General features: G+C 41.0%; 1 protein-coding gene and 1 long non-coding RNA gene across 3 annotated transcripts in view; one reads left to right on the top strand and one right to left on the bottom strand.

Annotated features, from left to right (window-relative positions):
• LOC141494977 (uncharacterized) overlaps positions 1-19,258 on the top strand; it is a 72,719-nt gene that overhangs the window by 24,480 nt on the left and 28,981 nt on the right. For both annotated transcript variants that reach the window (XR_012470605.1, XR_012470604.1), the window contains exon 2: positions 12,763-12,921. This is a non-coding gene — a long non-coding RNA (uncharacterized LOC141494977). The remainder of the gene's footprint in view (positions 1-12,762; positions 12,922-19,258) is intronic.
• TRH (thyrotropin releasing hormone) lies at positions 9,125-12,930 on the bottom strand. Its single transcript, XM_074196066.1, has 2 exons — positions 12,735-12,930; positions 9,125-9,606 (listed from the first exon to the last, which is right to left on the bottom strand). The coding sequence occupies exons 1-2, from the start codon at positions 12,928-12,930 to the stop codon at positions 9,125-9,127; spliced, it is 678 nt and encodes a 225-aa protein (XP_074052167.1).

A 19,258-nucleotide genomic window follows, 5' to 3' on the forward strand; every position in this document is an offset into this window, starting at 1 on the left:
GGAAAATTGCCCTGATATTCTAGAAGCAGAGGGCAAAATAGAAATGGAGAGAATCCACTGATCCCCCCGAGAAAGAGATCCCAAAAAACCAACCCCTAGGAATATTATAGCCAAGTTCCAGAACTCCCAAGTCAAAGAGAAAATATTACAAGAAGCCAGAAGGACACAGTTCAAATATAATGGACCTGCAGTCAGGATCACACAGGACTTAGCAGCAACTACATTGGAAGCTCGTAGGGCTTGGAATACAATATACCGGAAGGCAAAAGAGCTTAGAATGCAGCCAAGAATGAACTACCCAGCAAGGCTGAATGTCCTCTTCCAGGGAAAAAGATGGACTTTCAATGAACCAGGGAAATTTCAAATGTTCCTTTTGGAATGGCCAGAGCTGAACAGAAAGTTTGATCTTCAGATACAGGACTCAGGTGAAGCATGGAGATTGGAGGAGAGGGGGAAAATATGAGGGACTTAATGATGATGAACTGCACGTATTCCTGCATAGAAAATTGACACTGATAAAACTCATATGAAACTTCTCAGTTAATAGAGCAAGTAGAGGGAGCTTTTATAGTTGAAGCACAGGAGAAAGCTGAATTTGAAGATAAAATATGGTATAAAAATGGAGTCAATAAAAAAAGGGAAATGTAATGGGAGAAAGAAAAAGGAGAGGGGGAATAGGCCAAGATATTTCATATAATAAGACTTTTTTTATTACAATGAGCTATTGCAATGATATGGAAGTGGGGAGGCAAGGGGGAATGAGGGAATCTTTGCTCTCATCAGAGGTGGCTAGGAGAGGAAACAGCATATATACTCAATTGGGTATAGACATCTGGAGTAAGAAGGAGTGGGGAGCAGGGGGAAGGGGTGGGGATGTGAATAAAGGAGGAGAGGATGGACCATGGGGGGAGAGTGGTCAGCTATAACACATTTTCTTTTTTACTTCTTGCATGGGGCTGGGATTGGAAGGCCTGTCCAGGACCATGGGGCCAGGTGGATTCTGGGCCTAAGGGGTGGTATGGGGGCTCAGGGCTTCTTGGCCCCAGGACCAGGGATCTGTCTGCTGCGCCACTCAGCAACCCTACAGCAGAGTCAGAGTGAAAGGAGAGAGAAAATATAGTACATGGTAGTGGAGAAATAAGAAAGGAGGGAGTTGCAATCAGCAATGACAACGTTGGAAAAATATGGAAGCAACTTTTGTGATGGACTTGTCATAAAGAATGTGATCCACCCATGACAGAGTTGATGGTGTTGGAACACAGACTGAAGCACATTTTTTATTATTATTATTTGGGGGAGGGTGCAGAGCAAATGGGGCTGGGTGGCCTGCCTGGGGCCACATAGCAGGGTGATCTTTGGGTGTCTGAGGCCAGATTTGGACCTGGGTACTCCTGGCTCAAGGGCCAATGCTCTGTCTGCCACCCAGCCACCCCTAATATGATTACTATTTTATTTTATTTTGGGTCTTTTTTTTTTCTTCTTTTTGGTTTTTGCAGGGCAGTGGGGATCGGGTGGCTTGCATGTCACACAGCTGGGTGATTGTTGGGTCTACATGGCTGGATGTGGGCTCGGGTACTCATGGCTCCAGGGCTGGTGCTTCGTCCATTGCACCACCTGGTCATACCTACAATTATTACTATTATTTTTTTTAATTTTAATTTTTTTCTCTCCCCTTTACTTTATCACCAAAGCAAGTCTATATTCATGGGGGGTATTTTGTTTACTCTTAAACAAGAATATTTTATTAATGTAAAAAAAACATTTGTACAAAATGAGAATTAAAATAAATGAATGAAAATGAATGAATAAATAAACAAATAAACAAACAAACAAATAAATAAATAAATAAGAAAACAGAAGATTTGACTCAAGTCCCACCTTCTTTAAGAGGTCCCTCCCAATCCTCCCCAATAATAGTTCCCTCCTCCATTGGTACCATCTACATGTTTTACCTAGTTTGTGTGTGTCTTCCTCATTAGAAGGAGGAGATTCCTGAAGGCAGGAGCCATGCTATTTTTCTGTTTCTCCAGTGAGTTAGTGTATTGCTTGGCACACTGTTGTTTATTATTGTTGTATTGTTGTTTGTCCCTAGTGTTCAGGAAGGACCAAAATGACATCAAAATTTCTGGGTCAATGTACAGTGTGTTCAGCTGTGACTGATCATATGAATATGAGCGTAGAAGAGTTGACCATAGGTTAGGCACAAAGAGTCTCTATGACTCTTTGGAAGGGAGATGTCACTAAATTTATATATCTCACATTTCTTTTGAGCTACCACAATTCTGCTTTGTTCACAGAGCACCTTCTTAGATGAAGGCACACTATGCTAGGTGGTCCTGTGTCAGTGTCTCATAATCAATACCAAGGATCTTCAAAGAAACCTGGAGAGTGTTTTTATATCGCTTCTTCTGACCACCCTGTGCGTGCTGGATTTGGGTGACTTCCTCCATAAAATAGTATTTTAGACAAAGGCATATTTGGCATTTGAACAACATGGCCAACCCATAGTACTGCTTTCTGTGGTAGGGTTTGAATATTTGACAGTTCCACTTGAGAGAGGACCTTCACGACTGGCGCTTAATCTTATCATGTGATCTTTAGAATCTCCCAAGGACAATTCAAATGGGAGTGTTTCAGGTTCTGACATGGAACTGGTAGACTGTTCAGCTTTCACTGACCTCCAGTAATGAGTCTGGAAATCTTCAGCTTGGTATGCAGATCAATACCTCTTCTCTCCCATACATTCTTTCAGAGGTCGCCAAACACTGCTAGCTCTGGCAATGCTTCTGTCAGCCTCATCATCTCTGGAAAGTATACTTCCAACATAAGTGAACTTATCTATAGCATCAAATATTTCTTCATTTGTTGTAACCAATGGTTACACCTATGGATGGTGCACTGCTGGTAGTGGAGAACCTCTGTTTTCTTCATGGTCAGACCAACATTAGCCCAAGCATAGTCTGTCTTAGCCTCAGAGACTTGCATTGAGAGCACAATCATCTGTGACCAAAAAGTTTTAAAAACATATTAGGAATTTAAGAATGCTTTTGGTTGATGATGATGAAAATGAATCAGCAAAGTAAAAACAACTGGATTTGGAGTGCAAACCTCTGCAACCCTTAGTGTTTTCAGCTCTAAAGTAATTTTTGGACCACATGTTCTCTAAGTTTCCTTCCAGCTCTGGATTGTGATTTGATATAATGGGTTTTCTAAATATTAAGCCCTCTAGAAATATGAGCCGCTGAGGCTCTTTCGAACCTGGATAAATATGTTGGGATTGTGGGCTAGGAGGAAGGGTAGTGTACATAGTATATTTTTCCTAGGTCCCCTAATCCTATCAGGAATACCCCTCTAGGCTCACCCAGGTGTCTTTCCTTCCAGTTGCAAAATCCACCACAGCCGTGCCAATATGTCAAAAGATTCTTAGTGTACATGGTGTCCCTGTATTAGAGCTAGGAAGATCTTCTCCACAGCTGGTAATTAGAAAGTCACTATCCATAATTAATGCTAGGCTAATCAGAGTGCCAATAATTATGTGGAGCAGAATGTAGCAATTATTCATGAAAGATTAGCTCCAAAGACCAAGACCATTTAAATCCTGGCATGGATCACAGGTCACCTTGGTAACTTATAACTTTCAATGATATTTAGCAGGGGAGTTAATTGTTGTTCTCCAAGGCATTAAACCTGCAGTGGGCTAAGCTAGGACCTGCCTAACTGGTCCTGTCCTGGAGGCAAGAAAGCCCATACTCATTCAAGGGAATAGGAATCAGCATTCAGTAGCTAAAGTGCTTTGATTGGATTAATTAATCAAAATAGAGTGTTGAAAGAATTCATTAAAGAATACATCAAGAGATGTAATGACACAGATGTTTTACAGCAGAGGGGAAAGGATGACGTGCTGCTATTCTGATTTGTTATCTACTTCAAAAATGTTCTCCCACCAAACTAATTTTGGCTTTCATTCAAGGCTCAGCTTAAGCCCCACCTTCTTCATGAAGCCTCTCTAGAACAAAGCAATGACAGTGGTCTCTTCTCTTGGAAGGGAGTGTGAGGTAATGAAAGAGTTTTGCCTTTGTCATATTAGCAGCTTCGATCTGGATGCATTGAGTCCAACCCTCCTCAAATCCTGAATCTAATTTATGATGTTCTTGAAGTGAGGGCATGCTTAGGTTAAGGACTTCCAGTGATATGTAGCACATTTTCCTCTCCAGGTTGGTTTTCACCACCTTTCCAGCCTAATTTCTCATAATTCCCCCATCATTACCCTGGTATTTAAGACAAATTGGAACATTAGTTGATCCTTGAACTCACTCTCCCCCCCCTCACTATTTTCATACAGGACATCTTCAATGCATAGAATGCAGTCTCTTTTTCTCTATATCTCCAAATCCTTCTCTTTCCTCAAGGTTCAGCTTCAGAGCCATTATTTCTGTGTAATTTTACAATGATGACCCCAGTTTAGACTTTTCTTCCTACTCAAACATTTTTAAGGTCATTGTAATCATTTATTTTTGGTAGCCAGGTGTTGTTCAGCCCATACAAAGAAGAAATTGGAAACATTTACTACTCAAACATCTTTAGGGAAATTTATCTTGATCTCTCCTTTGCTTCTAATTGTACATAACAGATCCATGGAGTGTCTACATTCACTCTAGTACCCATTACCTCTCCTCTCTCTGGATTTATTTATTTTAACATCTCATTCAGTCAATTCTAGATTCCCAGAGAAGGTCCACTACTATATGGTTATATACAAACTCTTTCATGGGGCTAAGGACAATCCTATTGAGAGGAGATTCTACTCATAAGTTTAGCTATTATGCCCCCATTGATGTGTTTCTATTTAACCTTCACACTGACACTTTTAAATGTTAAAAATAATGACAAAAGAAATGATAACATCAGGCTATATATAAAAGTAAAGGAATAAATAATAAATATATCACAGTCTATAATAATCTGGAATCATACTTTCTCACCAATACACTTAGTATTCATAGTGGGAGAAAAGGTACGCGCTTACAGAAACTTGTCAAGGAGATTCATGAGTAAGGAAAACCCTTGAGGTCAGAATATTTCACAACTCTAGAACTATAAATTCCAATGTTCTCTTTCTGTCGTGGGAACTCTCCATAAAAGTTCTGTGCTGGGTATAGCTTTTATGTTAAATAGATACCTCAGCTGCCAAGCTAAGTTGATTTATACAGTAGTTGACTTAAACCTCACCCAAACCTCACATGTCACCCAGATGACTTGCTTTACCTTGTGGGTGACTTCTCTGATTCTACTGGCCTCCATGTTATTCCTCTAATCATCTAGATTTATTCTTCAATATCGGCTCTCCTAGCCATCACTTAGAGATTCACACTTACTGCTGCAGTTATAAATTCTATCTTTTCAACTTTCCTTTTCTCTGTCTCTGTCTTTTTCTGCCTTTTTGTCTCTGTTTCTTGTTTCTCTCTGTGTAAGTCTGTGTCTCTGTGTCTGTCTGTCTCTGTGTCTGTCTCTCTCCTTTATATCTTCCTGGGTCCATACTACACACTTCTTGAAAACAACCGACCTTAGCAGATGACTAATAATAAAATTCTCACCTATCTGTAACAGGAAAGGTTACATTTGTCTACAAATCATACAATAATTTTGATGCTTATCTTTTCCCCATTTATTACAATTTTTCACATTCAAAACTCAGTAGATGTTTCAGAATTCTATGAATGCACCAATAAAAATCTCTCAGAGTAAATTTTTCTTAAAACCCAGAGAAAGCGAAACAGTCACACACATTTAAGGGACAGTATTACCCCTGTATTAAGGTTATCTGTGAATGCCCCTTTCCCTTCCAGAAGAATATAATTTCCTTGAGGGCAGCCCTGTTTTGTTTTGTATTTTCCTTACCTAACATAATGCTTTGCATTTCATAGGTATTTGATTAATCTGTTAAATCAAACTAAGAAACAATGTAGTATAAAGATTAAGATGTTGACTCGGAGTCAGGAAGATCCGAGTACAAATCTACCCTCAGACACTGACTAACCTTATGACCTGAGCAAGTCACTTGATCTCTGCCTGAGTTTCCTCAACTGTAAAATTTCACAGGGTTGTTGCAAGGATAAAATGATATAACATTTGTAAAATATATAGTAGAAGCTCAACAAATTCTTATTTCCTTCCTCTTTTCCTTCTTTAAGACTTTGGTGGATCTGTCATTTTAACAATATGGGTATCAATACCTATCACAAGCTATCCACACATTCTGATTCTCTGTAGGGAACTTTTCATTCCAAAGACCTTCCTCTAGGGGTACTTTCTGAGAGCAACCCATCTTAGTAAATGACTAATAATACAATTCACACAACTAGTAAGTGTCTAAAGTTGGTTTTGAACTAAAGTTTTCCTGACTCTAGGCCCATCACTGGGATGAATTTTAGGGATAATCCAGTCTAAATCCACCTCCCTTATCTCCCCAATCCAATTTGAAACTCAGAGAGGTCAAGAGATTTTTCCCAAGGTTGTTCAAATTCCTGGTTTTCTGGTGGATTAACTATTCAATCCATTGTTAATACAATATAAACTCAAGAAGTCATCCAATGTAAATAAAGCAAAACTCAAAGAAGGTTAGTATGGTTCAGATATGAGTTCGAACTCAGATAACATACTGGTTGTGGAGGACAGTGGCTAATAACAGCAACTACTTCCCAGGTCTGTTTTGAGGATCAAATGATGTAATCATTGTAAAGCACTCACAAATAATTCTAAAATTGTAAAATGAGTACCATAGAAATCTTAGTTATTATCATTTTATTATAATCTATAAAATGAAGGGGATTAGAGATGATGGCTTCTATAGTGCCTTCTAGCTCTTTATCTATTACCCCAAGGCTAGTGGATTTAAGAACAAAATTCATAGTATAATATTTGCCTCAGTCTTTTGAAAGAAAAAAGTGGGATAGCATTCTTAAATATAAATAAAGATTATATGAGTTCAAGCATTATTCCTGTTACCCAGGCCACAGATTAATTACATAACCTTGGGCAAATTACTTTTCCTTATCTATAAAATGAAAAAGGGGGTGTTGGATTAGACACCTTCTAAGGTCCTTCCCAGATCCCAAACCTTCAGGAATTCCCTTTGTGCCTTTTAACTTCTTTCTAAGTTTAATTCATGGGAAGCCTTCCTCAAACCATCTTAATATTATCTCCTTAACTGATTGAAGGAATTGAGCATGTTCAACTTATAGAAGAAAAAATGGAGAGGTGGGAGGGAAGAAGGTAGTTATGCATCTAAAGGGTTCTTTCGGGAAGGAAGAATTAACCTCTCTTTGCTTGACCTCAGTGGGTAAAACTAAGAACACTGGATGAAAGAGAGTCTAGAGATGAAAAAGGACTTCCTAACAATTTGAGCTGTCCAAAAGTGAAACAGGATGCCTCAAGAGATAGCTGGTTAACCCTTCTTTGGAGGTCTTCAGCCAGAAACTGAATGAGCATTTGTCAGTTATGTTATAGCAAGTATTCCTTTCACTTATGGTGGGACTAGATGACCTCAGCTCTCTCAGCTTCTGATTCTATGAAATTATCCCAATCTGTGGATCTGTGTATAAAAAACCCAGTAGATATGGTCACGCTAATAGATGTAAGATCCTTGAGGGCAGAGATTTTTGGTGTATGTGTGTGTGGTTGTGGGTTTTGGGCTTGGATTGCCTCTCAGGTCCCTCTCAACTTTCATATTCTCTGGGTCTCCATTTTTGCCTCTTCAAAATGAGGGTTCTCAACTAGAATGACCCTAACATCCCTACCAATTTTAAGATTCTGAGGCTCAGTAGAAGCGATCACAAAGTTATAAGACTCATCCAGATGCAATTTTTATTAGTATTATGAGGTTTCCAAAGGAATTGGTATGAATGTACAAGTCACACTTCCGCTTTGATATTAAAATGTTCATATATACACACATCCCATAGCCAACATCACTGTACCACAAGAGAGCTTTGCCTAGGAAAAAAATAGCTTTTCCCAGTTTCATTTCATTTTATTTTTTCAACCAAGTTGAGATTTTATGTGATTTGAATGTATTAGAAATGATCAGGGAATGTCCATATAGGGGGACAGAATAGGGGAATGAATGCAGGGAGAAACCTGCCAGCCACATCCTATGGAGAGCAGAGAAACTGAAGAGTGTCTCTGGCCAGGGGAGAAGGAAATTTGTTAAGTCTCTGCTCATGGCAAAAAAAAAAAAGACAATGATCAAATCACTGAGGATCCTCAGGAAGTCCCTTAATGACTTGTTGATTCTCTCCTGGGGTTTCTTTTACCCTAAGATGTGTCTGAATTTGGGGACTGACCACTCTACATTCTTCTGCCTGAACCTTGCCCTCTGCCTGTTGTTTGTATTTCCTTTCCTGCTTCAGGTCTTGCTTAGACTCAAAGGGAGGTCACTAAAAGTGACCTGGGTAGATGCAGGAAAGGAGAAAGGGTGACAGGGTATTGTCCAAGGGCCAGCTTCTGCTTTTGACCCTTTCAAAGCATCTGGCTTGATGAAGGAAGAGGGAGACATATCAAACCCACCCCTTCCTTACCCTTGCCAGAAAGGAGCTGACCCAAATCTAATGGAGTCCAGGAAACACGAGGCAGAAACGTCTCAAGCGCCAGCAGGGGCTGGACTGGACTGAGACAGAGGGAAAGCTTTGGACTCATGGTCTCTGTTCAGCGACTTAGACAAGAGCTTGGGTCAGACCCATCTGCCCCCTCTCTACTCCCTTTCCTGTCTTAAAGACTCCAGTTCACTCAAGGGCAAATGGTCCCTTACCATTTTCTATTCAGACCTTTACCCCTTATCCACGAGTTGCTGAAGAACGAAGAGTAGCTGAAATAACCCAGAGGATCTTAGAGTCTTGGGGTCACGGGGCTTCCATAATAGGGACTTTCCTCCCCTACTTCTATTCTCCAACCCCCTGTACTCAGAACTTGGGGAACGGGCATCTAGGGATCCAGGATATTCTGGTCATGTCACTAGCCGGGGTTTGAGAGGATTCAGTGAAAGAAAACAACTTGTAGGGATTATTCACAGGACACTCAGAAACCATATACAGAGGCTTAACTCTTTCCCCTTCAGACAGGCTGGACTTTAGTCCTCTTCCTCCTCTGCTCCCTCTCCTCCCCAGAGTGACCTCCTCCCCGGGTGCTGCCTCTTCTCAGACCCCAGGCCCCTGCTAAGATCATCCAAGAGCCCAAGTAAGAGGCTGCAGTGGGAGGACCCCCTCGGGATGCAGGGGAAACCAGGGGCTTGGCCATCAGGGCCCAGATTCCTTTTGCCTGGGTGCTGCCGTTTGGAAACATCCCCCTCACTGTCCTTGTCCCAGGAGGCCCTCCGGCCTGGATGTTGCCTCTTCTGCTGCTTGCTCTCAGCCTCCCAGGCCTCCTCCTCACGCTTGCCTGGGTGCTGGCGTTTGGGAACTTCTATGGTGGCCCTTCCAACCCCCATTTCCTCCTCTGTCTCATCTTCTTCCTCCCTTTTGCCTGGATGCTGCCTCTTCTCAAAGGTCTCAGAGAATCTCTTCCCAGGGTGTTGTCTCTTCACAAGCCAGTCTAGCTGGGGGGCCTGCAACTCTGGGAAAGGAAATAAATAAATGAATGCAAACTCCCATCATCATGTTGCCCTCAACACCAGCCTTTCGTGCACTTGAGTGGCTACCTAGGTGATAAAATGATAGGAAGCCTCTATAGCCCCCAAACACCTCCGCTGTTGCCTATTACAATCCTTGAGGTTCCCCCATTAAGCTTTGTTGTTTTGGGTTGTTTTCCCTGCCCATGAAAAGAATTTGCCCTATGGTATGCGTAACTGATCACAGTAGGGGAAACAAGGGGACGTGGGGCTACAAAACCCAGCATTTGTCCGCCTCACAATGTTGCTACAGCTCAGCTGCTTTACAAACATCTATAAGGTTGGAAAGGAAAATCCAAGCTAGTTCTATGTTGCCCCAGTGAGTGGTTCCCATAATAGTGGCAGACAGGACTAAATGAAGGCCATGCAATATGGTGGACCTGGGATTGGGACAGCAGCAGGGTCCTACTGCAATCAGCTCCTACTGGCTTGTGAGAACCAATTGTCAGATTTCTTTTTTCTTTTCTTTTTTTTTTTTTTTTGGTGTGAGCATTTATACCTTGGAATTGGCAAATCTGGACTTGGTGATTATTAAGAAAATGATGGAGAAAAATCTTAGTAATGCTAATTCAATTTAAAATTGTGTGCCCCAAGTACAGTTTTCTTTTTAGGTGGTTGTTATTAAATACTTATCAGCCCACTAGGAGATAGAAGGATGGCAACCCTGATTGTTCTTTATAGATTCGTATACTCTCATCTGCCTACACACACACACACACACACACACACACACACACACACTCAGGTACCTACACACATACACATAGCCACATAAGCACCTTGGACTCAGAAGCACACTCTCTCAAAAGATCATAACTCAAGGTTATCTAGTCCAAACCCTTCAGGTGAGAAAAGGATTAAATGACTTGCCAAAAGCCACACAGTTGAACCTAGTCACCAGGACTTAAACCTAGGACCTCCAACCCCAAATCCTCTCTCTTTTACAAATGCCTCCTTAATCAAAGCACATTCCTGTTACTATTCTCACTCAGACTCCTAGACTCATGTATAAACACATATATGCACTCTAACACATACATAGTAAATGGACAGCAATACACTCATATACACACTAAGCTCCCCAACTAAACTCACAGAGATAAAGTAGGTTCAGTTCACTCTTATGCCAAGCCCAGAGCCCTCAGAAATACCAACCTTGGTTCCTCAATCAACAGAGAATTAGACTGATTCTTTACGGAAATAATTAAATAAAGCTCCCTCTGACTTCTTGACCTCATGAAAAAAGACTGGATTGAGAAATGATCTATCAAGCGGTTTTTGATCCATACTCAGCAATGAAAAGGTTTCAGTTGCATGGCCCAAAAGACCAGAAACTTCAAAGGTCTCTGACCAAGTGGATGCCTCCTTAACTAGCTCAGGGGAAAGATCATCAACCCACAGGGCTAAAGGTACCTTGTTCCCTCCTGGGTTATTGGCAAAAGGCTTTGAGAGAGGCAGCCAAACTCCCAGGGCAAGGAAAGAAGTAACCCTGGTAGTCTATCTCTGAGTTCACCAACCTCTGTCAGCTAATCAACACTTATTATGTGGCAGTTGTTCTCCAAAGTTCTGGGGATGCAAAGATAGGCTCCTTTGGGGGGGGGGGTTAGAGTGATGCATCTTACCAATAGCTGATACTGTCAGCTTTGCCCAAGCCCAATATCTGCTTAGACATTTAGACAAGCAGTATATTCACAGATGCACACTAATGAATAAATACAAATATACTTTCACATACAAACATGCATCTTTGCCCATATGTGTGCCCCTTCCTTTTGCTAAAAAGGGGTATGGAGACAGGGACCAAAGTAAGAGAGAAGCTATGGAACAGAGGGGCAACTAAGTCATAACAGTGGATAAAGTGCTAAATTTAGCATTGGGAATACCTGAGTTCAAATCTGGCTTCAGACACCAGCTGATCCTGGACTACATTACTTAACTTCTCTGTAGTTCAGTTTCCTCATCTGTAAAGTAGGAATAATAACAGCCCCTACCTCACAGAGTAATTGTGATTATCAAATAATATTTGTAAAAGCAGCATATAAATGTTATTATTATTAATTATTTTATTATTATCATTATTAATGGGCAAGAGCCATTAGGCTCAGGGCAGTAATTGGGGTAAAATGCCTCAGTCAGACAGCTACATCTCTGTCTCTACTCCCTCAGCATAAGGCTAAAAAGATTAGTGTAGTTACAAGCTATCTATATTCACAGAATGCAAGCCTCACAAGCTCAGAACCTCAAAGCCCAGAGGTACCAATATTCCATGAATCCTAATTGAAAGTGAGGAGGGAATAGATGAATTGTTGAAGACAAGAACTTTCCCTGCCCTTTCAGATGGGGCTAACCCCTGTGTCCCCAGAAGGGGCCATGCTGAGGGTGTGGTCAGTGTCACCACATACAGAGGCAATAGTGGGATATGGAGGAGGAAAGAAAGAAAGGAATACTAGGTGGCTTTTAAAATGTGGGCAAGGGAATTAGGATATTGCTCTGACATTATTAACAAGTTATGTGATTTTACCTTTGCTAAGATTCATACGATTGTAGAATCAAAAAGTTTTAGATATAGAGCTGTATGGATCCAATTCCCTCATTTTACAGATGAGGGAACCAAGGCTCCTGGAAGTTAAGTGACTTGCTCTAGGACACACAGGTGGTAAAGCTCAGTTTGGAATTTGAATGAGGATGAGAGATCTAGCTACACCTGGAAGAGTTTTCCAGGACTGTCTGTTCCAATCCCCATTTTACAGATGAGGAATTTTATGTCTGTAAGGCAAAGGGATTCAATGAAATAGCATAAAATTTCCCTTTGTCTTTGGTTTATTCACAGGTGTTAATTCAGTAGAAGCCTATTAAACACTCCCCAGTCCTGGATGTTAGAGAGAGCTTAAGCATCACCACAACACAGAGGACAGATGTAGAGGGGGAGGGACAGTCAAGGCAAGAAGGAAATCCTTCACTGGAACTAATTGACCCAGCCCTCACTTTAATTGAATCTCATTATCAACTCTGTGCCCCTCCAAGTCTGAAAAGGCAAAGACCAAGTTTCGGGAAGGACAGAGGACTCCCTTACCTGACTTGTTCTCTCCTTCCTCTTCCAGTTTTTGCAGATTTGACTGGAGAAAGAGGTGCTCAGCCCTCTGCAAGATCTCTTCCAAGTGGCCCCGCTCTTCACTGTCCATTTCTGCTGCAGCTGGCTGTCCGAGACTAACAGAGACACTGTACAGAGCCAGGGACAGCAGGAATGGCAGCAGCCACAGGTGGGTCATGGTGATGCTGGAGCTGTCCAGCGTCGCATGCGAGGGAATAGGCAGGAGTTGGAAGGAAGAGGGGCAGAATAACGTCAGTATCTTCAAGATCGGAACTGAATGATATCCAAACCAGAGAGAATAAAAATGCCCATGGGGGGAGAGGAGAGAATCTCTCTCTCTCTCTCTCTCTCTCTCTCTCTCTCTCTCTCTCTCTCTCTCTCTCTCTCTCTCTCTCTCTCTCTCATCTCTTTCTCTCTGTCATTCTCTCCAAATTAAAAACTTTTATCACTCCAAGTTATTGTCTCCCTTCACCATATTCTGCACTCCCTCTCCTCTTCTATTCTTCCCTCTTTCCCCTCTTTCCTCCTCCAGTTATCGTCCCTGATTTTTTCCCTTTCCTCCCCCTCTGTTTCTCTCTTCCTTCTGTTTCTTCCTTTTTCAGTCACTACCCATCTCTCACCTTGCTTCCTTCCCAGTCTCCCTTTACTCCCTCTCCCTCAATCACCTTTTTATCCCTCACTTTCTTTGTTCCATTTGCCTTCATTTCCCTCTTTCTCTCTCTCTCCATTTGTAAACCTATGTAATAGATGTTATATAGATCATATACATATCCAGAGGGCCTGGACTTGTGATTTCATTGATATAAGGAGCCCTAGATAAGAAACCTCTTTCTGAAAATGCAAATCAGCACCTTCCCTGCGACTTAGGAGGATGCCTTAGAAGACTAAAAGGTTAAGTGATTTGCCCAGCTCTGCATGTGATAGAGGCAGAATTTGAACACATATCTTCTTTGTTTTGAGACCAGCTGAGTATCTACTACACCATTCTTTTATATTCATATACAAATACATGCATATTAAGAGACAGACACATGTTTTTCAATATTCACTCACTCTTCTCTCTATATTTTATAGATATTCATGCATGAGCATATTGGTGTGTATTATAATCATATATGTGTGGGTGTGGGTGTATGTGTGCATGCATAATAGAAATTTAGAACTGAAATCTTACAACTGGAACCTTGGAGTTAGTTCAGAGTCAGAAGACCTGGAGTCAAATCTCTTGCTCTACCACTGACTTTGGGTAAGGTCATTTCACATCTCAGGGCTTCAACATTATCACTGGCAAAATGATGGAGTTGAATCATATGGCCCCCTAAGGTCCCTTCGAAATCAATGACTCAATATTCTTAGGAATCTTAGAATTAAGATTTTAAAAATCTCAAATTCAGGTGCTAAGAATTTATGATAAATCCCTTGGAATATTACATCGGTGCATTTGTATAGATGATCAGCCTTATTGAAGCCATTCATGACTGTACACCTCATCTATATATCTGTATATATATATATATATATAATATTTACACATTCTATACATATCTGTGTAAAGCTAACCATAATACATTTCTAGATTTATGCTCAAATGAGATAACCTACAGAGAAGTGATTTGAAAAGTGTCAATACTACACAAATGCAAAGTTTCTTGGTTCTTAGTCTATCCCTGAATTCCTACACTCAGATCACTCGCCAAACATCCCATTTGCTTTGGAGGTAAGATTTTCCAATACAACCTTTTCGATTCCAACTTCCAAGTCCCCCCACATTCTCCCAGCTTTCTTCATGGAGTTAAATAAAAAAAAAACCCAACCCTCCCATCTCAGGTTCCATCCAGTTCAGAGAAAAAGCTTGAGAATTACCTGTGTGATGCCAACTGGTGAGCTGCTTTCCCTCTAGGAGTGTGCCAGAGCTCTTGGCCAGGGTTGGGCTTCTGGAGCTGGGGCTGGAGGAAGAGTAGCAGCAGACACGTGCAGTAACCAAGGGAGCTCTCTCCCTGCTGGCAGTGCCGATGAGGTGCTGCCTGCCCTATTTATACTGAGTTGTCTTCGGGGCCTGATATGCAAATAGCTAGGAGTGAGGTCACTCCCTACCCCCTCAACCCCCCTATTCCTCCACCCACCCTGGCCAGGCTTGATGTCACTGAAGTGGAGCTCAGACCAAAGCTCTTGGCATCCCTACCAGGATTCACTAGTCACCATGGGTCCCAGAGGATCTTCCTTCAAAGCTCCAAGGGCACTGGAAAGATTTTATGGGACAAACAGCTTAAAGGCTGAGCCATCTCTTTCTGAATAAGAGATTTGATGCTGGACAGATAGGAAGCTGAACAGGAAGAATGAAGGACTAAGGAGTGAGAAGGAAGGGGGGAAGATTCCTGAAGACCATAGAAACCCTAGACTGAGAACAGGTAGAAAGACCTTAGAGACCACCTAGTTTTAGTGACTTATTCAAGGTCACACAACAGTAAGGAGCAGAAGCAGGATTGCAAGCCAGGTCTCCAAGGTCCTGTTCATCAATGGTCCTTCTACTCTATCAATATGTCTCCAGGATCCTAGACTGTTAGAATCTGAAAGGGACCCTACATGTCATCTTTTCTAATCTCCATATTTGACAGGAGAAGAATGTGAGAACTCTAAAGGGATTTGCCTTGCTCACAATACCTCAGCAATTGAGTGCAATAACTGAAACCTTAAAGCTCCCAAACCATTCTGGTGCAGGGTTAGGGGGGCATTGAGAAGTATGGCTTCTTGCCTGTGGGTGTGATTAGAAAACTAGACTAATTGCAGGATTTCCAAAGGGCTCCTCAGGTAGCAATCCTTGCCCTGGCTCCAAATGGATGCTGATGGGAGCTGACAGGCCTTTTTTCCATCTCTAATTTCTGATGGCACATTTATTTCCAGAACCCTGTCATCACAGTGGGCAAAGCTGGGGCTGACCAGCATTGATCCACAAGATAAGAAACTGAATTTAAATCAGGGAAGACAAAAATAAGTCAAGAACTGAGAGTAATCAGGTATCATGCCTGGGAGGGTCATGAGTCCTTAAAAAGAATCCTATAAAAATTCTTTATCAGAAGCTCTTGAAACTACTGGTGCTAGTTGGTTTCACAACATACCATAAAGTTGAGAAGGAAGGAGTCTATTGTCCCTGTTTATTTTTTTGTTTGTTGAGAAGTAATTGGAGCTAAGTGACTTATCCAACGTCACACAGCTACCAAGTGTCATGTGTCTGAGGCTGGGATTTGAACTCAGGTCCTCTTGACTCCAGGGCCAATGATCTATCCACTACACTACCTAGCTACCCCCAACCCTGTTTAATAGAAATCAAAACAAGACCCAAAGGGCTAAAGAGGGTAGAATGACAGTTCTTTCCTTCCTCCTGGCACCTGAGGCATTCCCTATACCATGGCCCTACTCTCACTATAATACAAAAGGAAAGTTTGTTTCCTAGCCTAGAGGGTATTTTCATTATAATAATCTCTTGCAGGCTTAAGGATGGAGTGAGAAGAGTCCTGACATGGGATTTGAACCTCAGCTATTCTCCCCCTCTGTGACTTGTGGCAAGACTTTTCTTCCTACTTGGACCCCAGTTTCCTTATTTGTAAGATGAAAATGTTAGACTGGATGACTTCCACTAGAAGGTGAAAACATAGATCAAGAAAGTCATCTCTACCTTTTGAGGTAGAATTCCAGGCTCTGTGACAATTGGGTAAATCATTTGTGCGTCTAAAAACCTCCTCAGTATCTCTGAGATCTGGCTATATAGAAAGTGGCTGCCTGCAGCTATGAATGAAGCCAACTTGGGAAACAAGTCTTCCTTGTTCCTTCTGCTTAGTTGAGAAAGAGACAGAGCCAGAAGGACAACCCAAAGAGCTATGGAGAAGTGAATGGCATGAACAACAAATTTGAGTCAGGAGATCTGAGTTCTAATCTCAGCTCTGTTATGCTGTCTTGTCACTTCATCTTCCTTTTCTGAGCTTCGGTTTCATCACCTATAAAATGGAGACATGGAAAAAGAATCAGAGGAAGTTTGCTGAGTGGATGACCTGTGGCAAGTTGAAGGGAAAACACAAATGAGAAGGTATGCCATGGTAGGGATGATGGTGGTGATGCAGATCGGAGCAGATGGTAGGAAGGGTACAGATTTCCTTCTTCATTGCTGAAGGCATAATCCATTGCTAAGATCAAGTTAAAATGAGCAAGCTGTACTAGAAGGTCTCTAAGATCTGGATCTCCAATTTTTATCATATGAGACATAAACTCACTTTCTTGTTTCCCAAACCACTGCTTTTTTTTTCCCTTTAGAAAGCAGTTTGCGACAGTACTGAGTTTGAATGCTAGCCCAGACACTAAACCTCTATGAATTTGGTCAATAATAATAATAATGAACACTTATATAATACTTTAAAATGTACAGAGTAAATACATCCACACATCTATGTATGCGATTATACATCTGCACAAATACATGCATGTGTTCATGCATGTGAATTTATGTATACTACATGCATGTACAGAAAGATAGAGGATAGAGATATATAGTTCTCAAAACAATCCTGTGATGTGAGTACTATTATTTTCTCCAATTTACAGATTAGAAAATGGAGGCCCAAAGAAGTTAAATGACTTGCCCAGAGTTACATAGATAATCAGAGATAAAACTAGTCATTTAACTTCTCTAGGTCCAAGTTTCTTGGTCTGCAAAATAGATGTTGTAGTAAATAATAATGATGATGATGATGATGATGATGATGATGATGTAATATTTGCTAAGTTTGATCCATACAACAACCCCATGAGGTGAGTGCCATGATCACACAACTAGTTAGTGTCTAAGCCAAGATTTAAATTCAGCTCTTCCTAACTTCCACACAGTGTCCACTTTTGAGGAGTGTGAGAAAAGACTAAGGTCTGAAGTCTTACAATTTACTATCTATGGCTCTAAATCTTATGATTTACATGATTTATCTAATATAAGACTTCTTTCTTCTAGGAAATTTATACACCATCTGGGAAAACAAGACACATCTACTTGTGATACAAGTTTTTAAAATTTATTTATTTATTTTTATCCATATGTATGTGTATATTTTTAAGTTGCAAAATTTCCTTCCACCCTCCCTTCCCACCCCCCTCCCTTCAGTGTGAACAGTCAGGTCAACGTTATACATAAATACTTTGATAAACATGTTTCCAAATTAGTAATTTTTAGTATGAGGAATTAGGATTAAGAGAAAGAAATACATAAGAGATAATTTTTATAAAGTGTTCATCAGATTTGGAAGGATTGTTTTTGTGTGTATGTTTGGTTTTGTTTGGTTTTTTGTTTGTTTGTTTGTTTTTCTTCCCCTGGATGAAGATAATATAGTCCATAGCCAGTCAAATACAGTTGCCTTAGCTCTCTGAACTGTCAAGAGGAGCTCTTTCCATCAAGGTTGTTCATCTCATAGTGTTATTGTTGGTATGTACATTTTTCTCTTGGTTCTACTCCCTTCGCTCAGCATCAGATCCCGTAAGTCATTCCATGCCTCTCTAGAGTCTGATCATTTACAGTTTCTTATAGAACAATAGTCTTCCATAGAATTCATGTACCATAACTTGTTTAGCCAGTTCCCCAATTGATGGGCATCCCCTCAATTTCCAATTCTTTGCCACTACAAAAAAGAGCTACTATGAATATTTTGGATCATGTAGGACTTTCCCCTGTTTTTATAATTTCTTCTGGATATAGAATTAGAATTGAGATTGCTGGGTCAAAGGGTATGAATAGTTTTATTGCTCTTTGGGCATAGCTCCATATTACTCTACAGAAAGGTTGGATCCATTCACAACCCCACCTGCGATGCATCAATGTCCCAGTCCTCCCACAATTTCTCCAACACTGATCATTTTCCTTTTTTTCTAATTTTGGACAATCTAATAGGTGTGAGATGATACCTCGTTGGTGTTTTAATTTGAATTTCTCTAATCAATAATGATTTGGAGCATTTTTCATATGATTATTTATAGCTTTAATTTCTTCATTTGAAAACTGCAGACCATTCGTAATTAAGTGCCTCTAGAGCAGTGATAACAAGTACTGTGAAAGTTCACGGCAACCAGAGATCGAAGTGGGCAGTTATAATAAACCCAGCTCATACTGGGTCTGGAACACCAGGAACTGATTTACAGCTGCAGAACAGACTTTTCCAACAATAGCCCTGGGGACAGTGAAGGGAAGCAGAGAGGCACATTAAGAAGCTCGCAGGGGGGGTTGCTGTCCAAGGTACCAATTCCTCATCACACCAAATTCTGGGTTGCAGCTCTCGGGTACCCTATGGTACTCACTGTTCAAGCTCTCTGTTATTTGTTGATTAAGTCTCCACAGTAGGTGAGAATTGCTCACAGCAGAAAGGCAGATTCCAGCCTTGCAGTTATGGACCTTAGATTCTAAAAATGACAAGACAGGCACCATGTAATAGTCCAATATAGTGTATTTGGAGTCAAAGGACTAGTTCACTGACTGT

This window comes from Macrotis lagotis, chromosome 8 (genome assembly GCF_037893015.1).
Source record: "Macrotis lagotis isolate mMagLag1 chromosome 8, bilby.v1.9.chrom.fasta, whole genome shotgun sequence".
NCBI classification, from domain to species: Eukaryota; Metazoa; Chordata; class Mammalia; order Peramelemorphia; family Peramelidae; genus Macrotis; species Macrotis lagotis.

Bases quoted from the DNA above. Each gene is read 5' to 3' on its own strand.
- TRH (XM_074196066.1), bottom strand. From the start codon at position 12,930: ATGACCCACCTGTGGCTGCTGCCATTCCTGCTGTCCCTGGCTCTGTAC. The intron at 9,607-12,734 runs GTAAGGGAGTCC...TTCCTTTCCCAG, and splicing joins GGAAGGAGAGAACAAGTCAG to AGTTGCAGGCCCCCCAGCTA.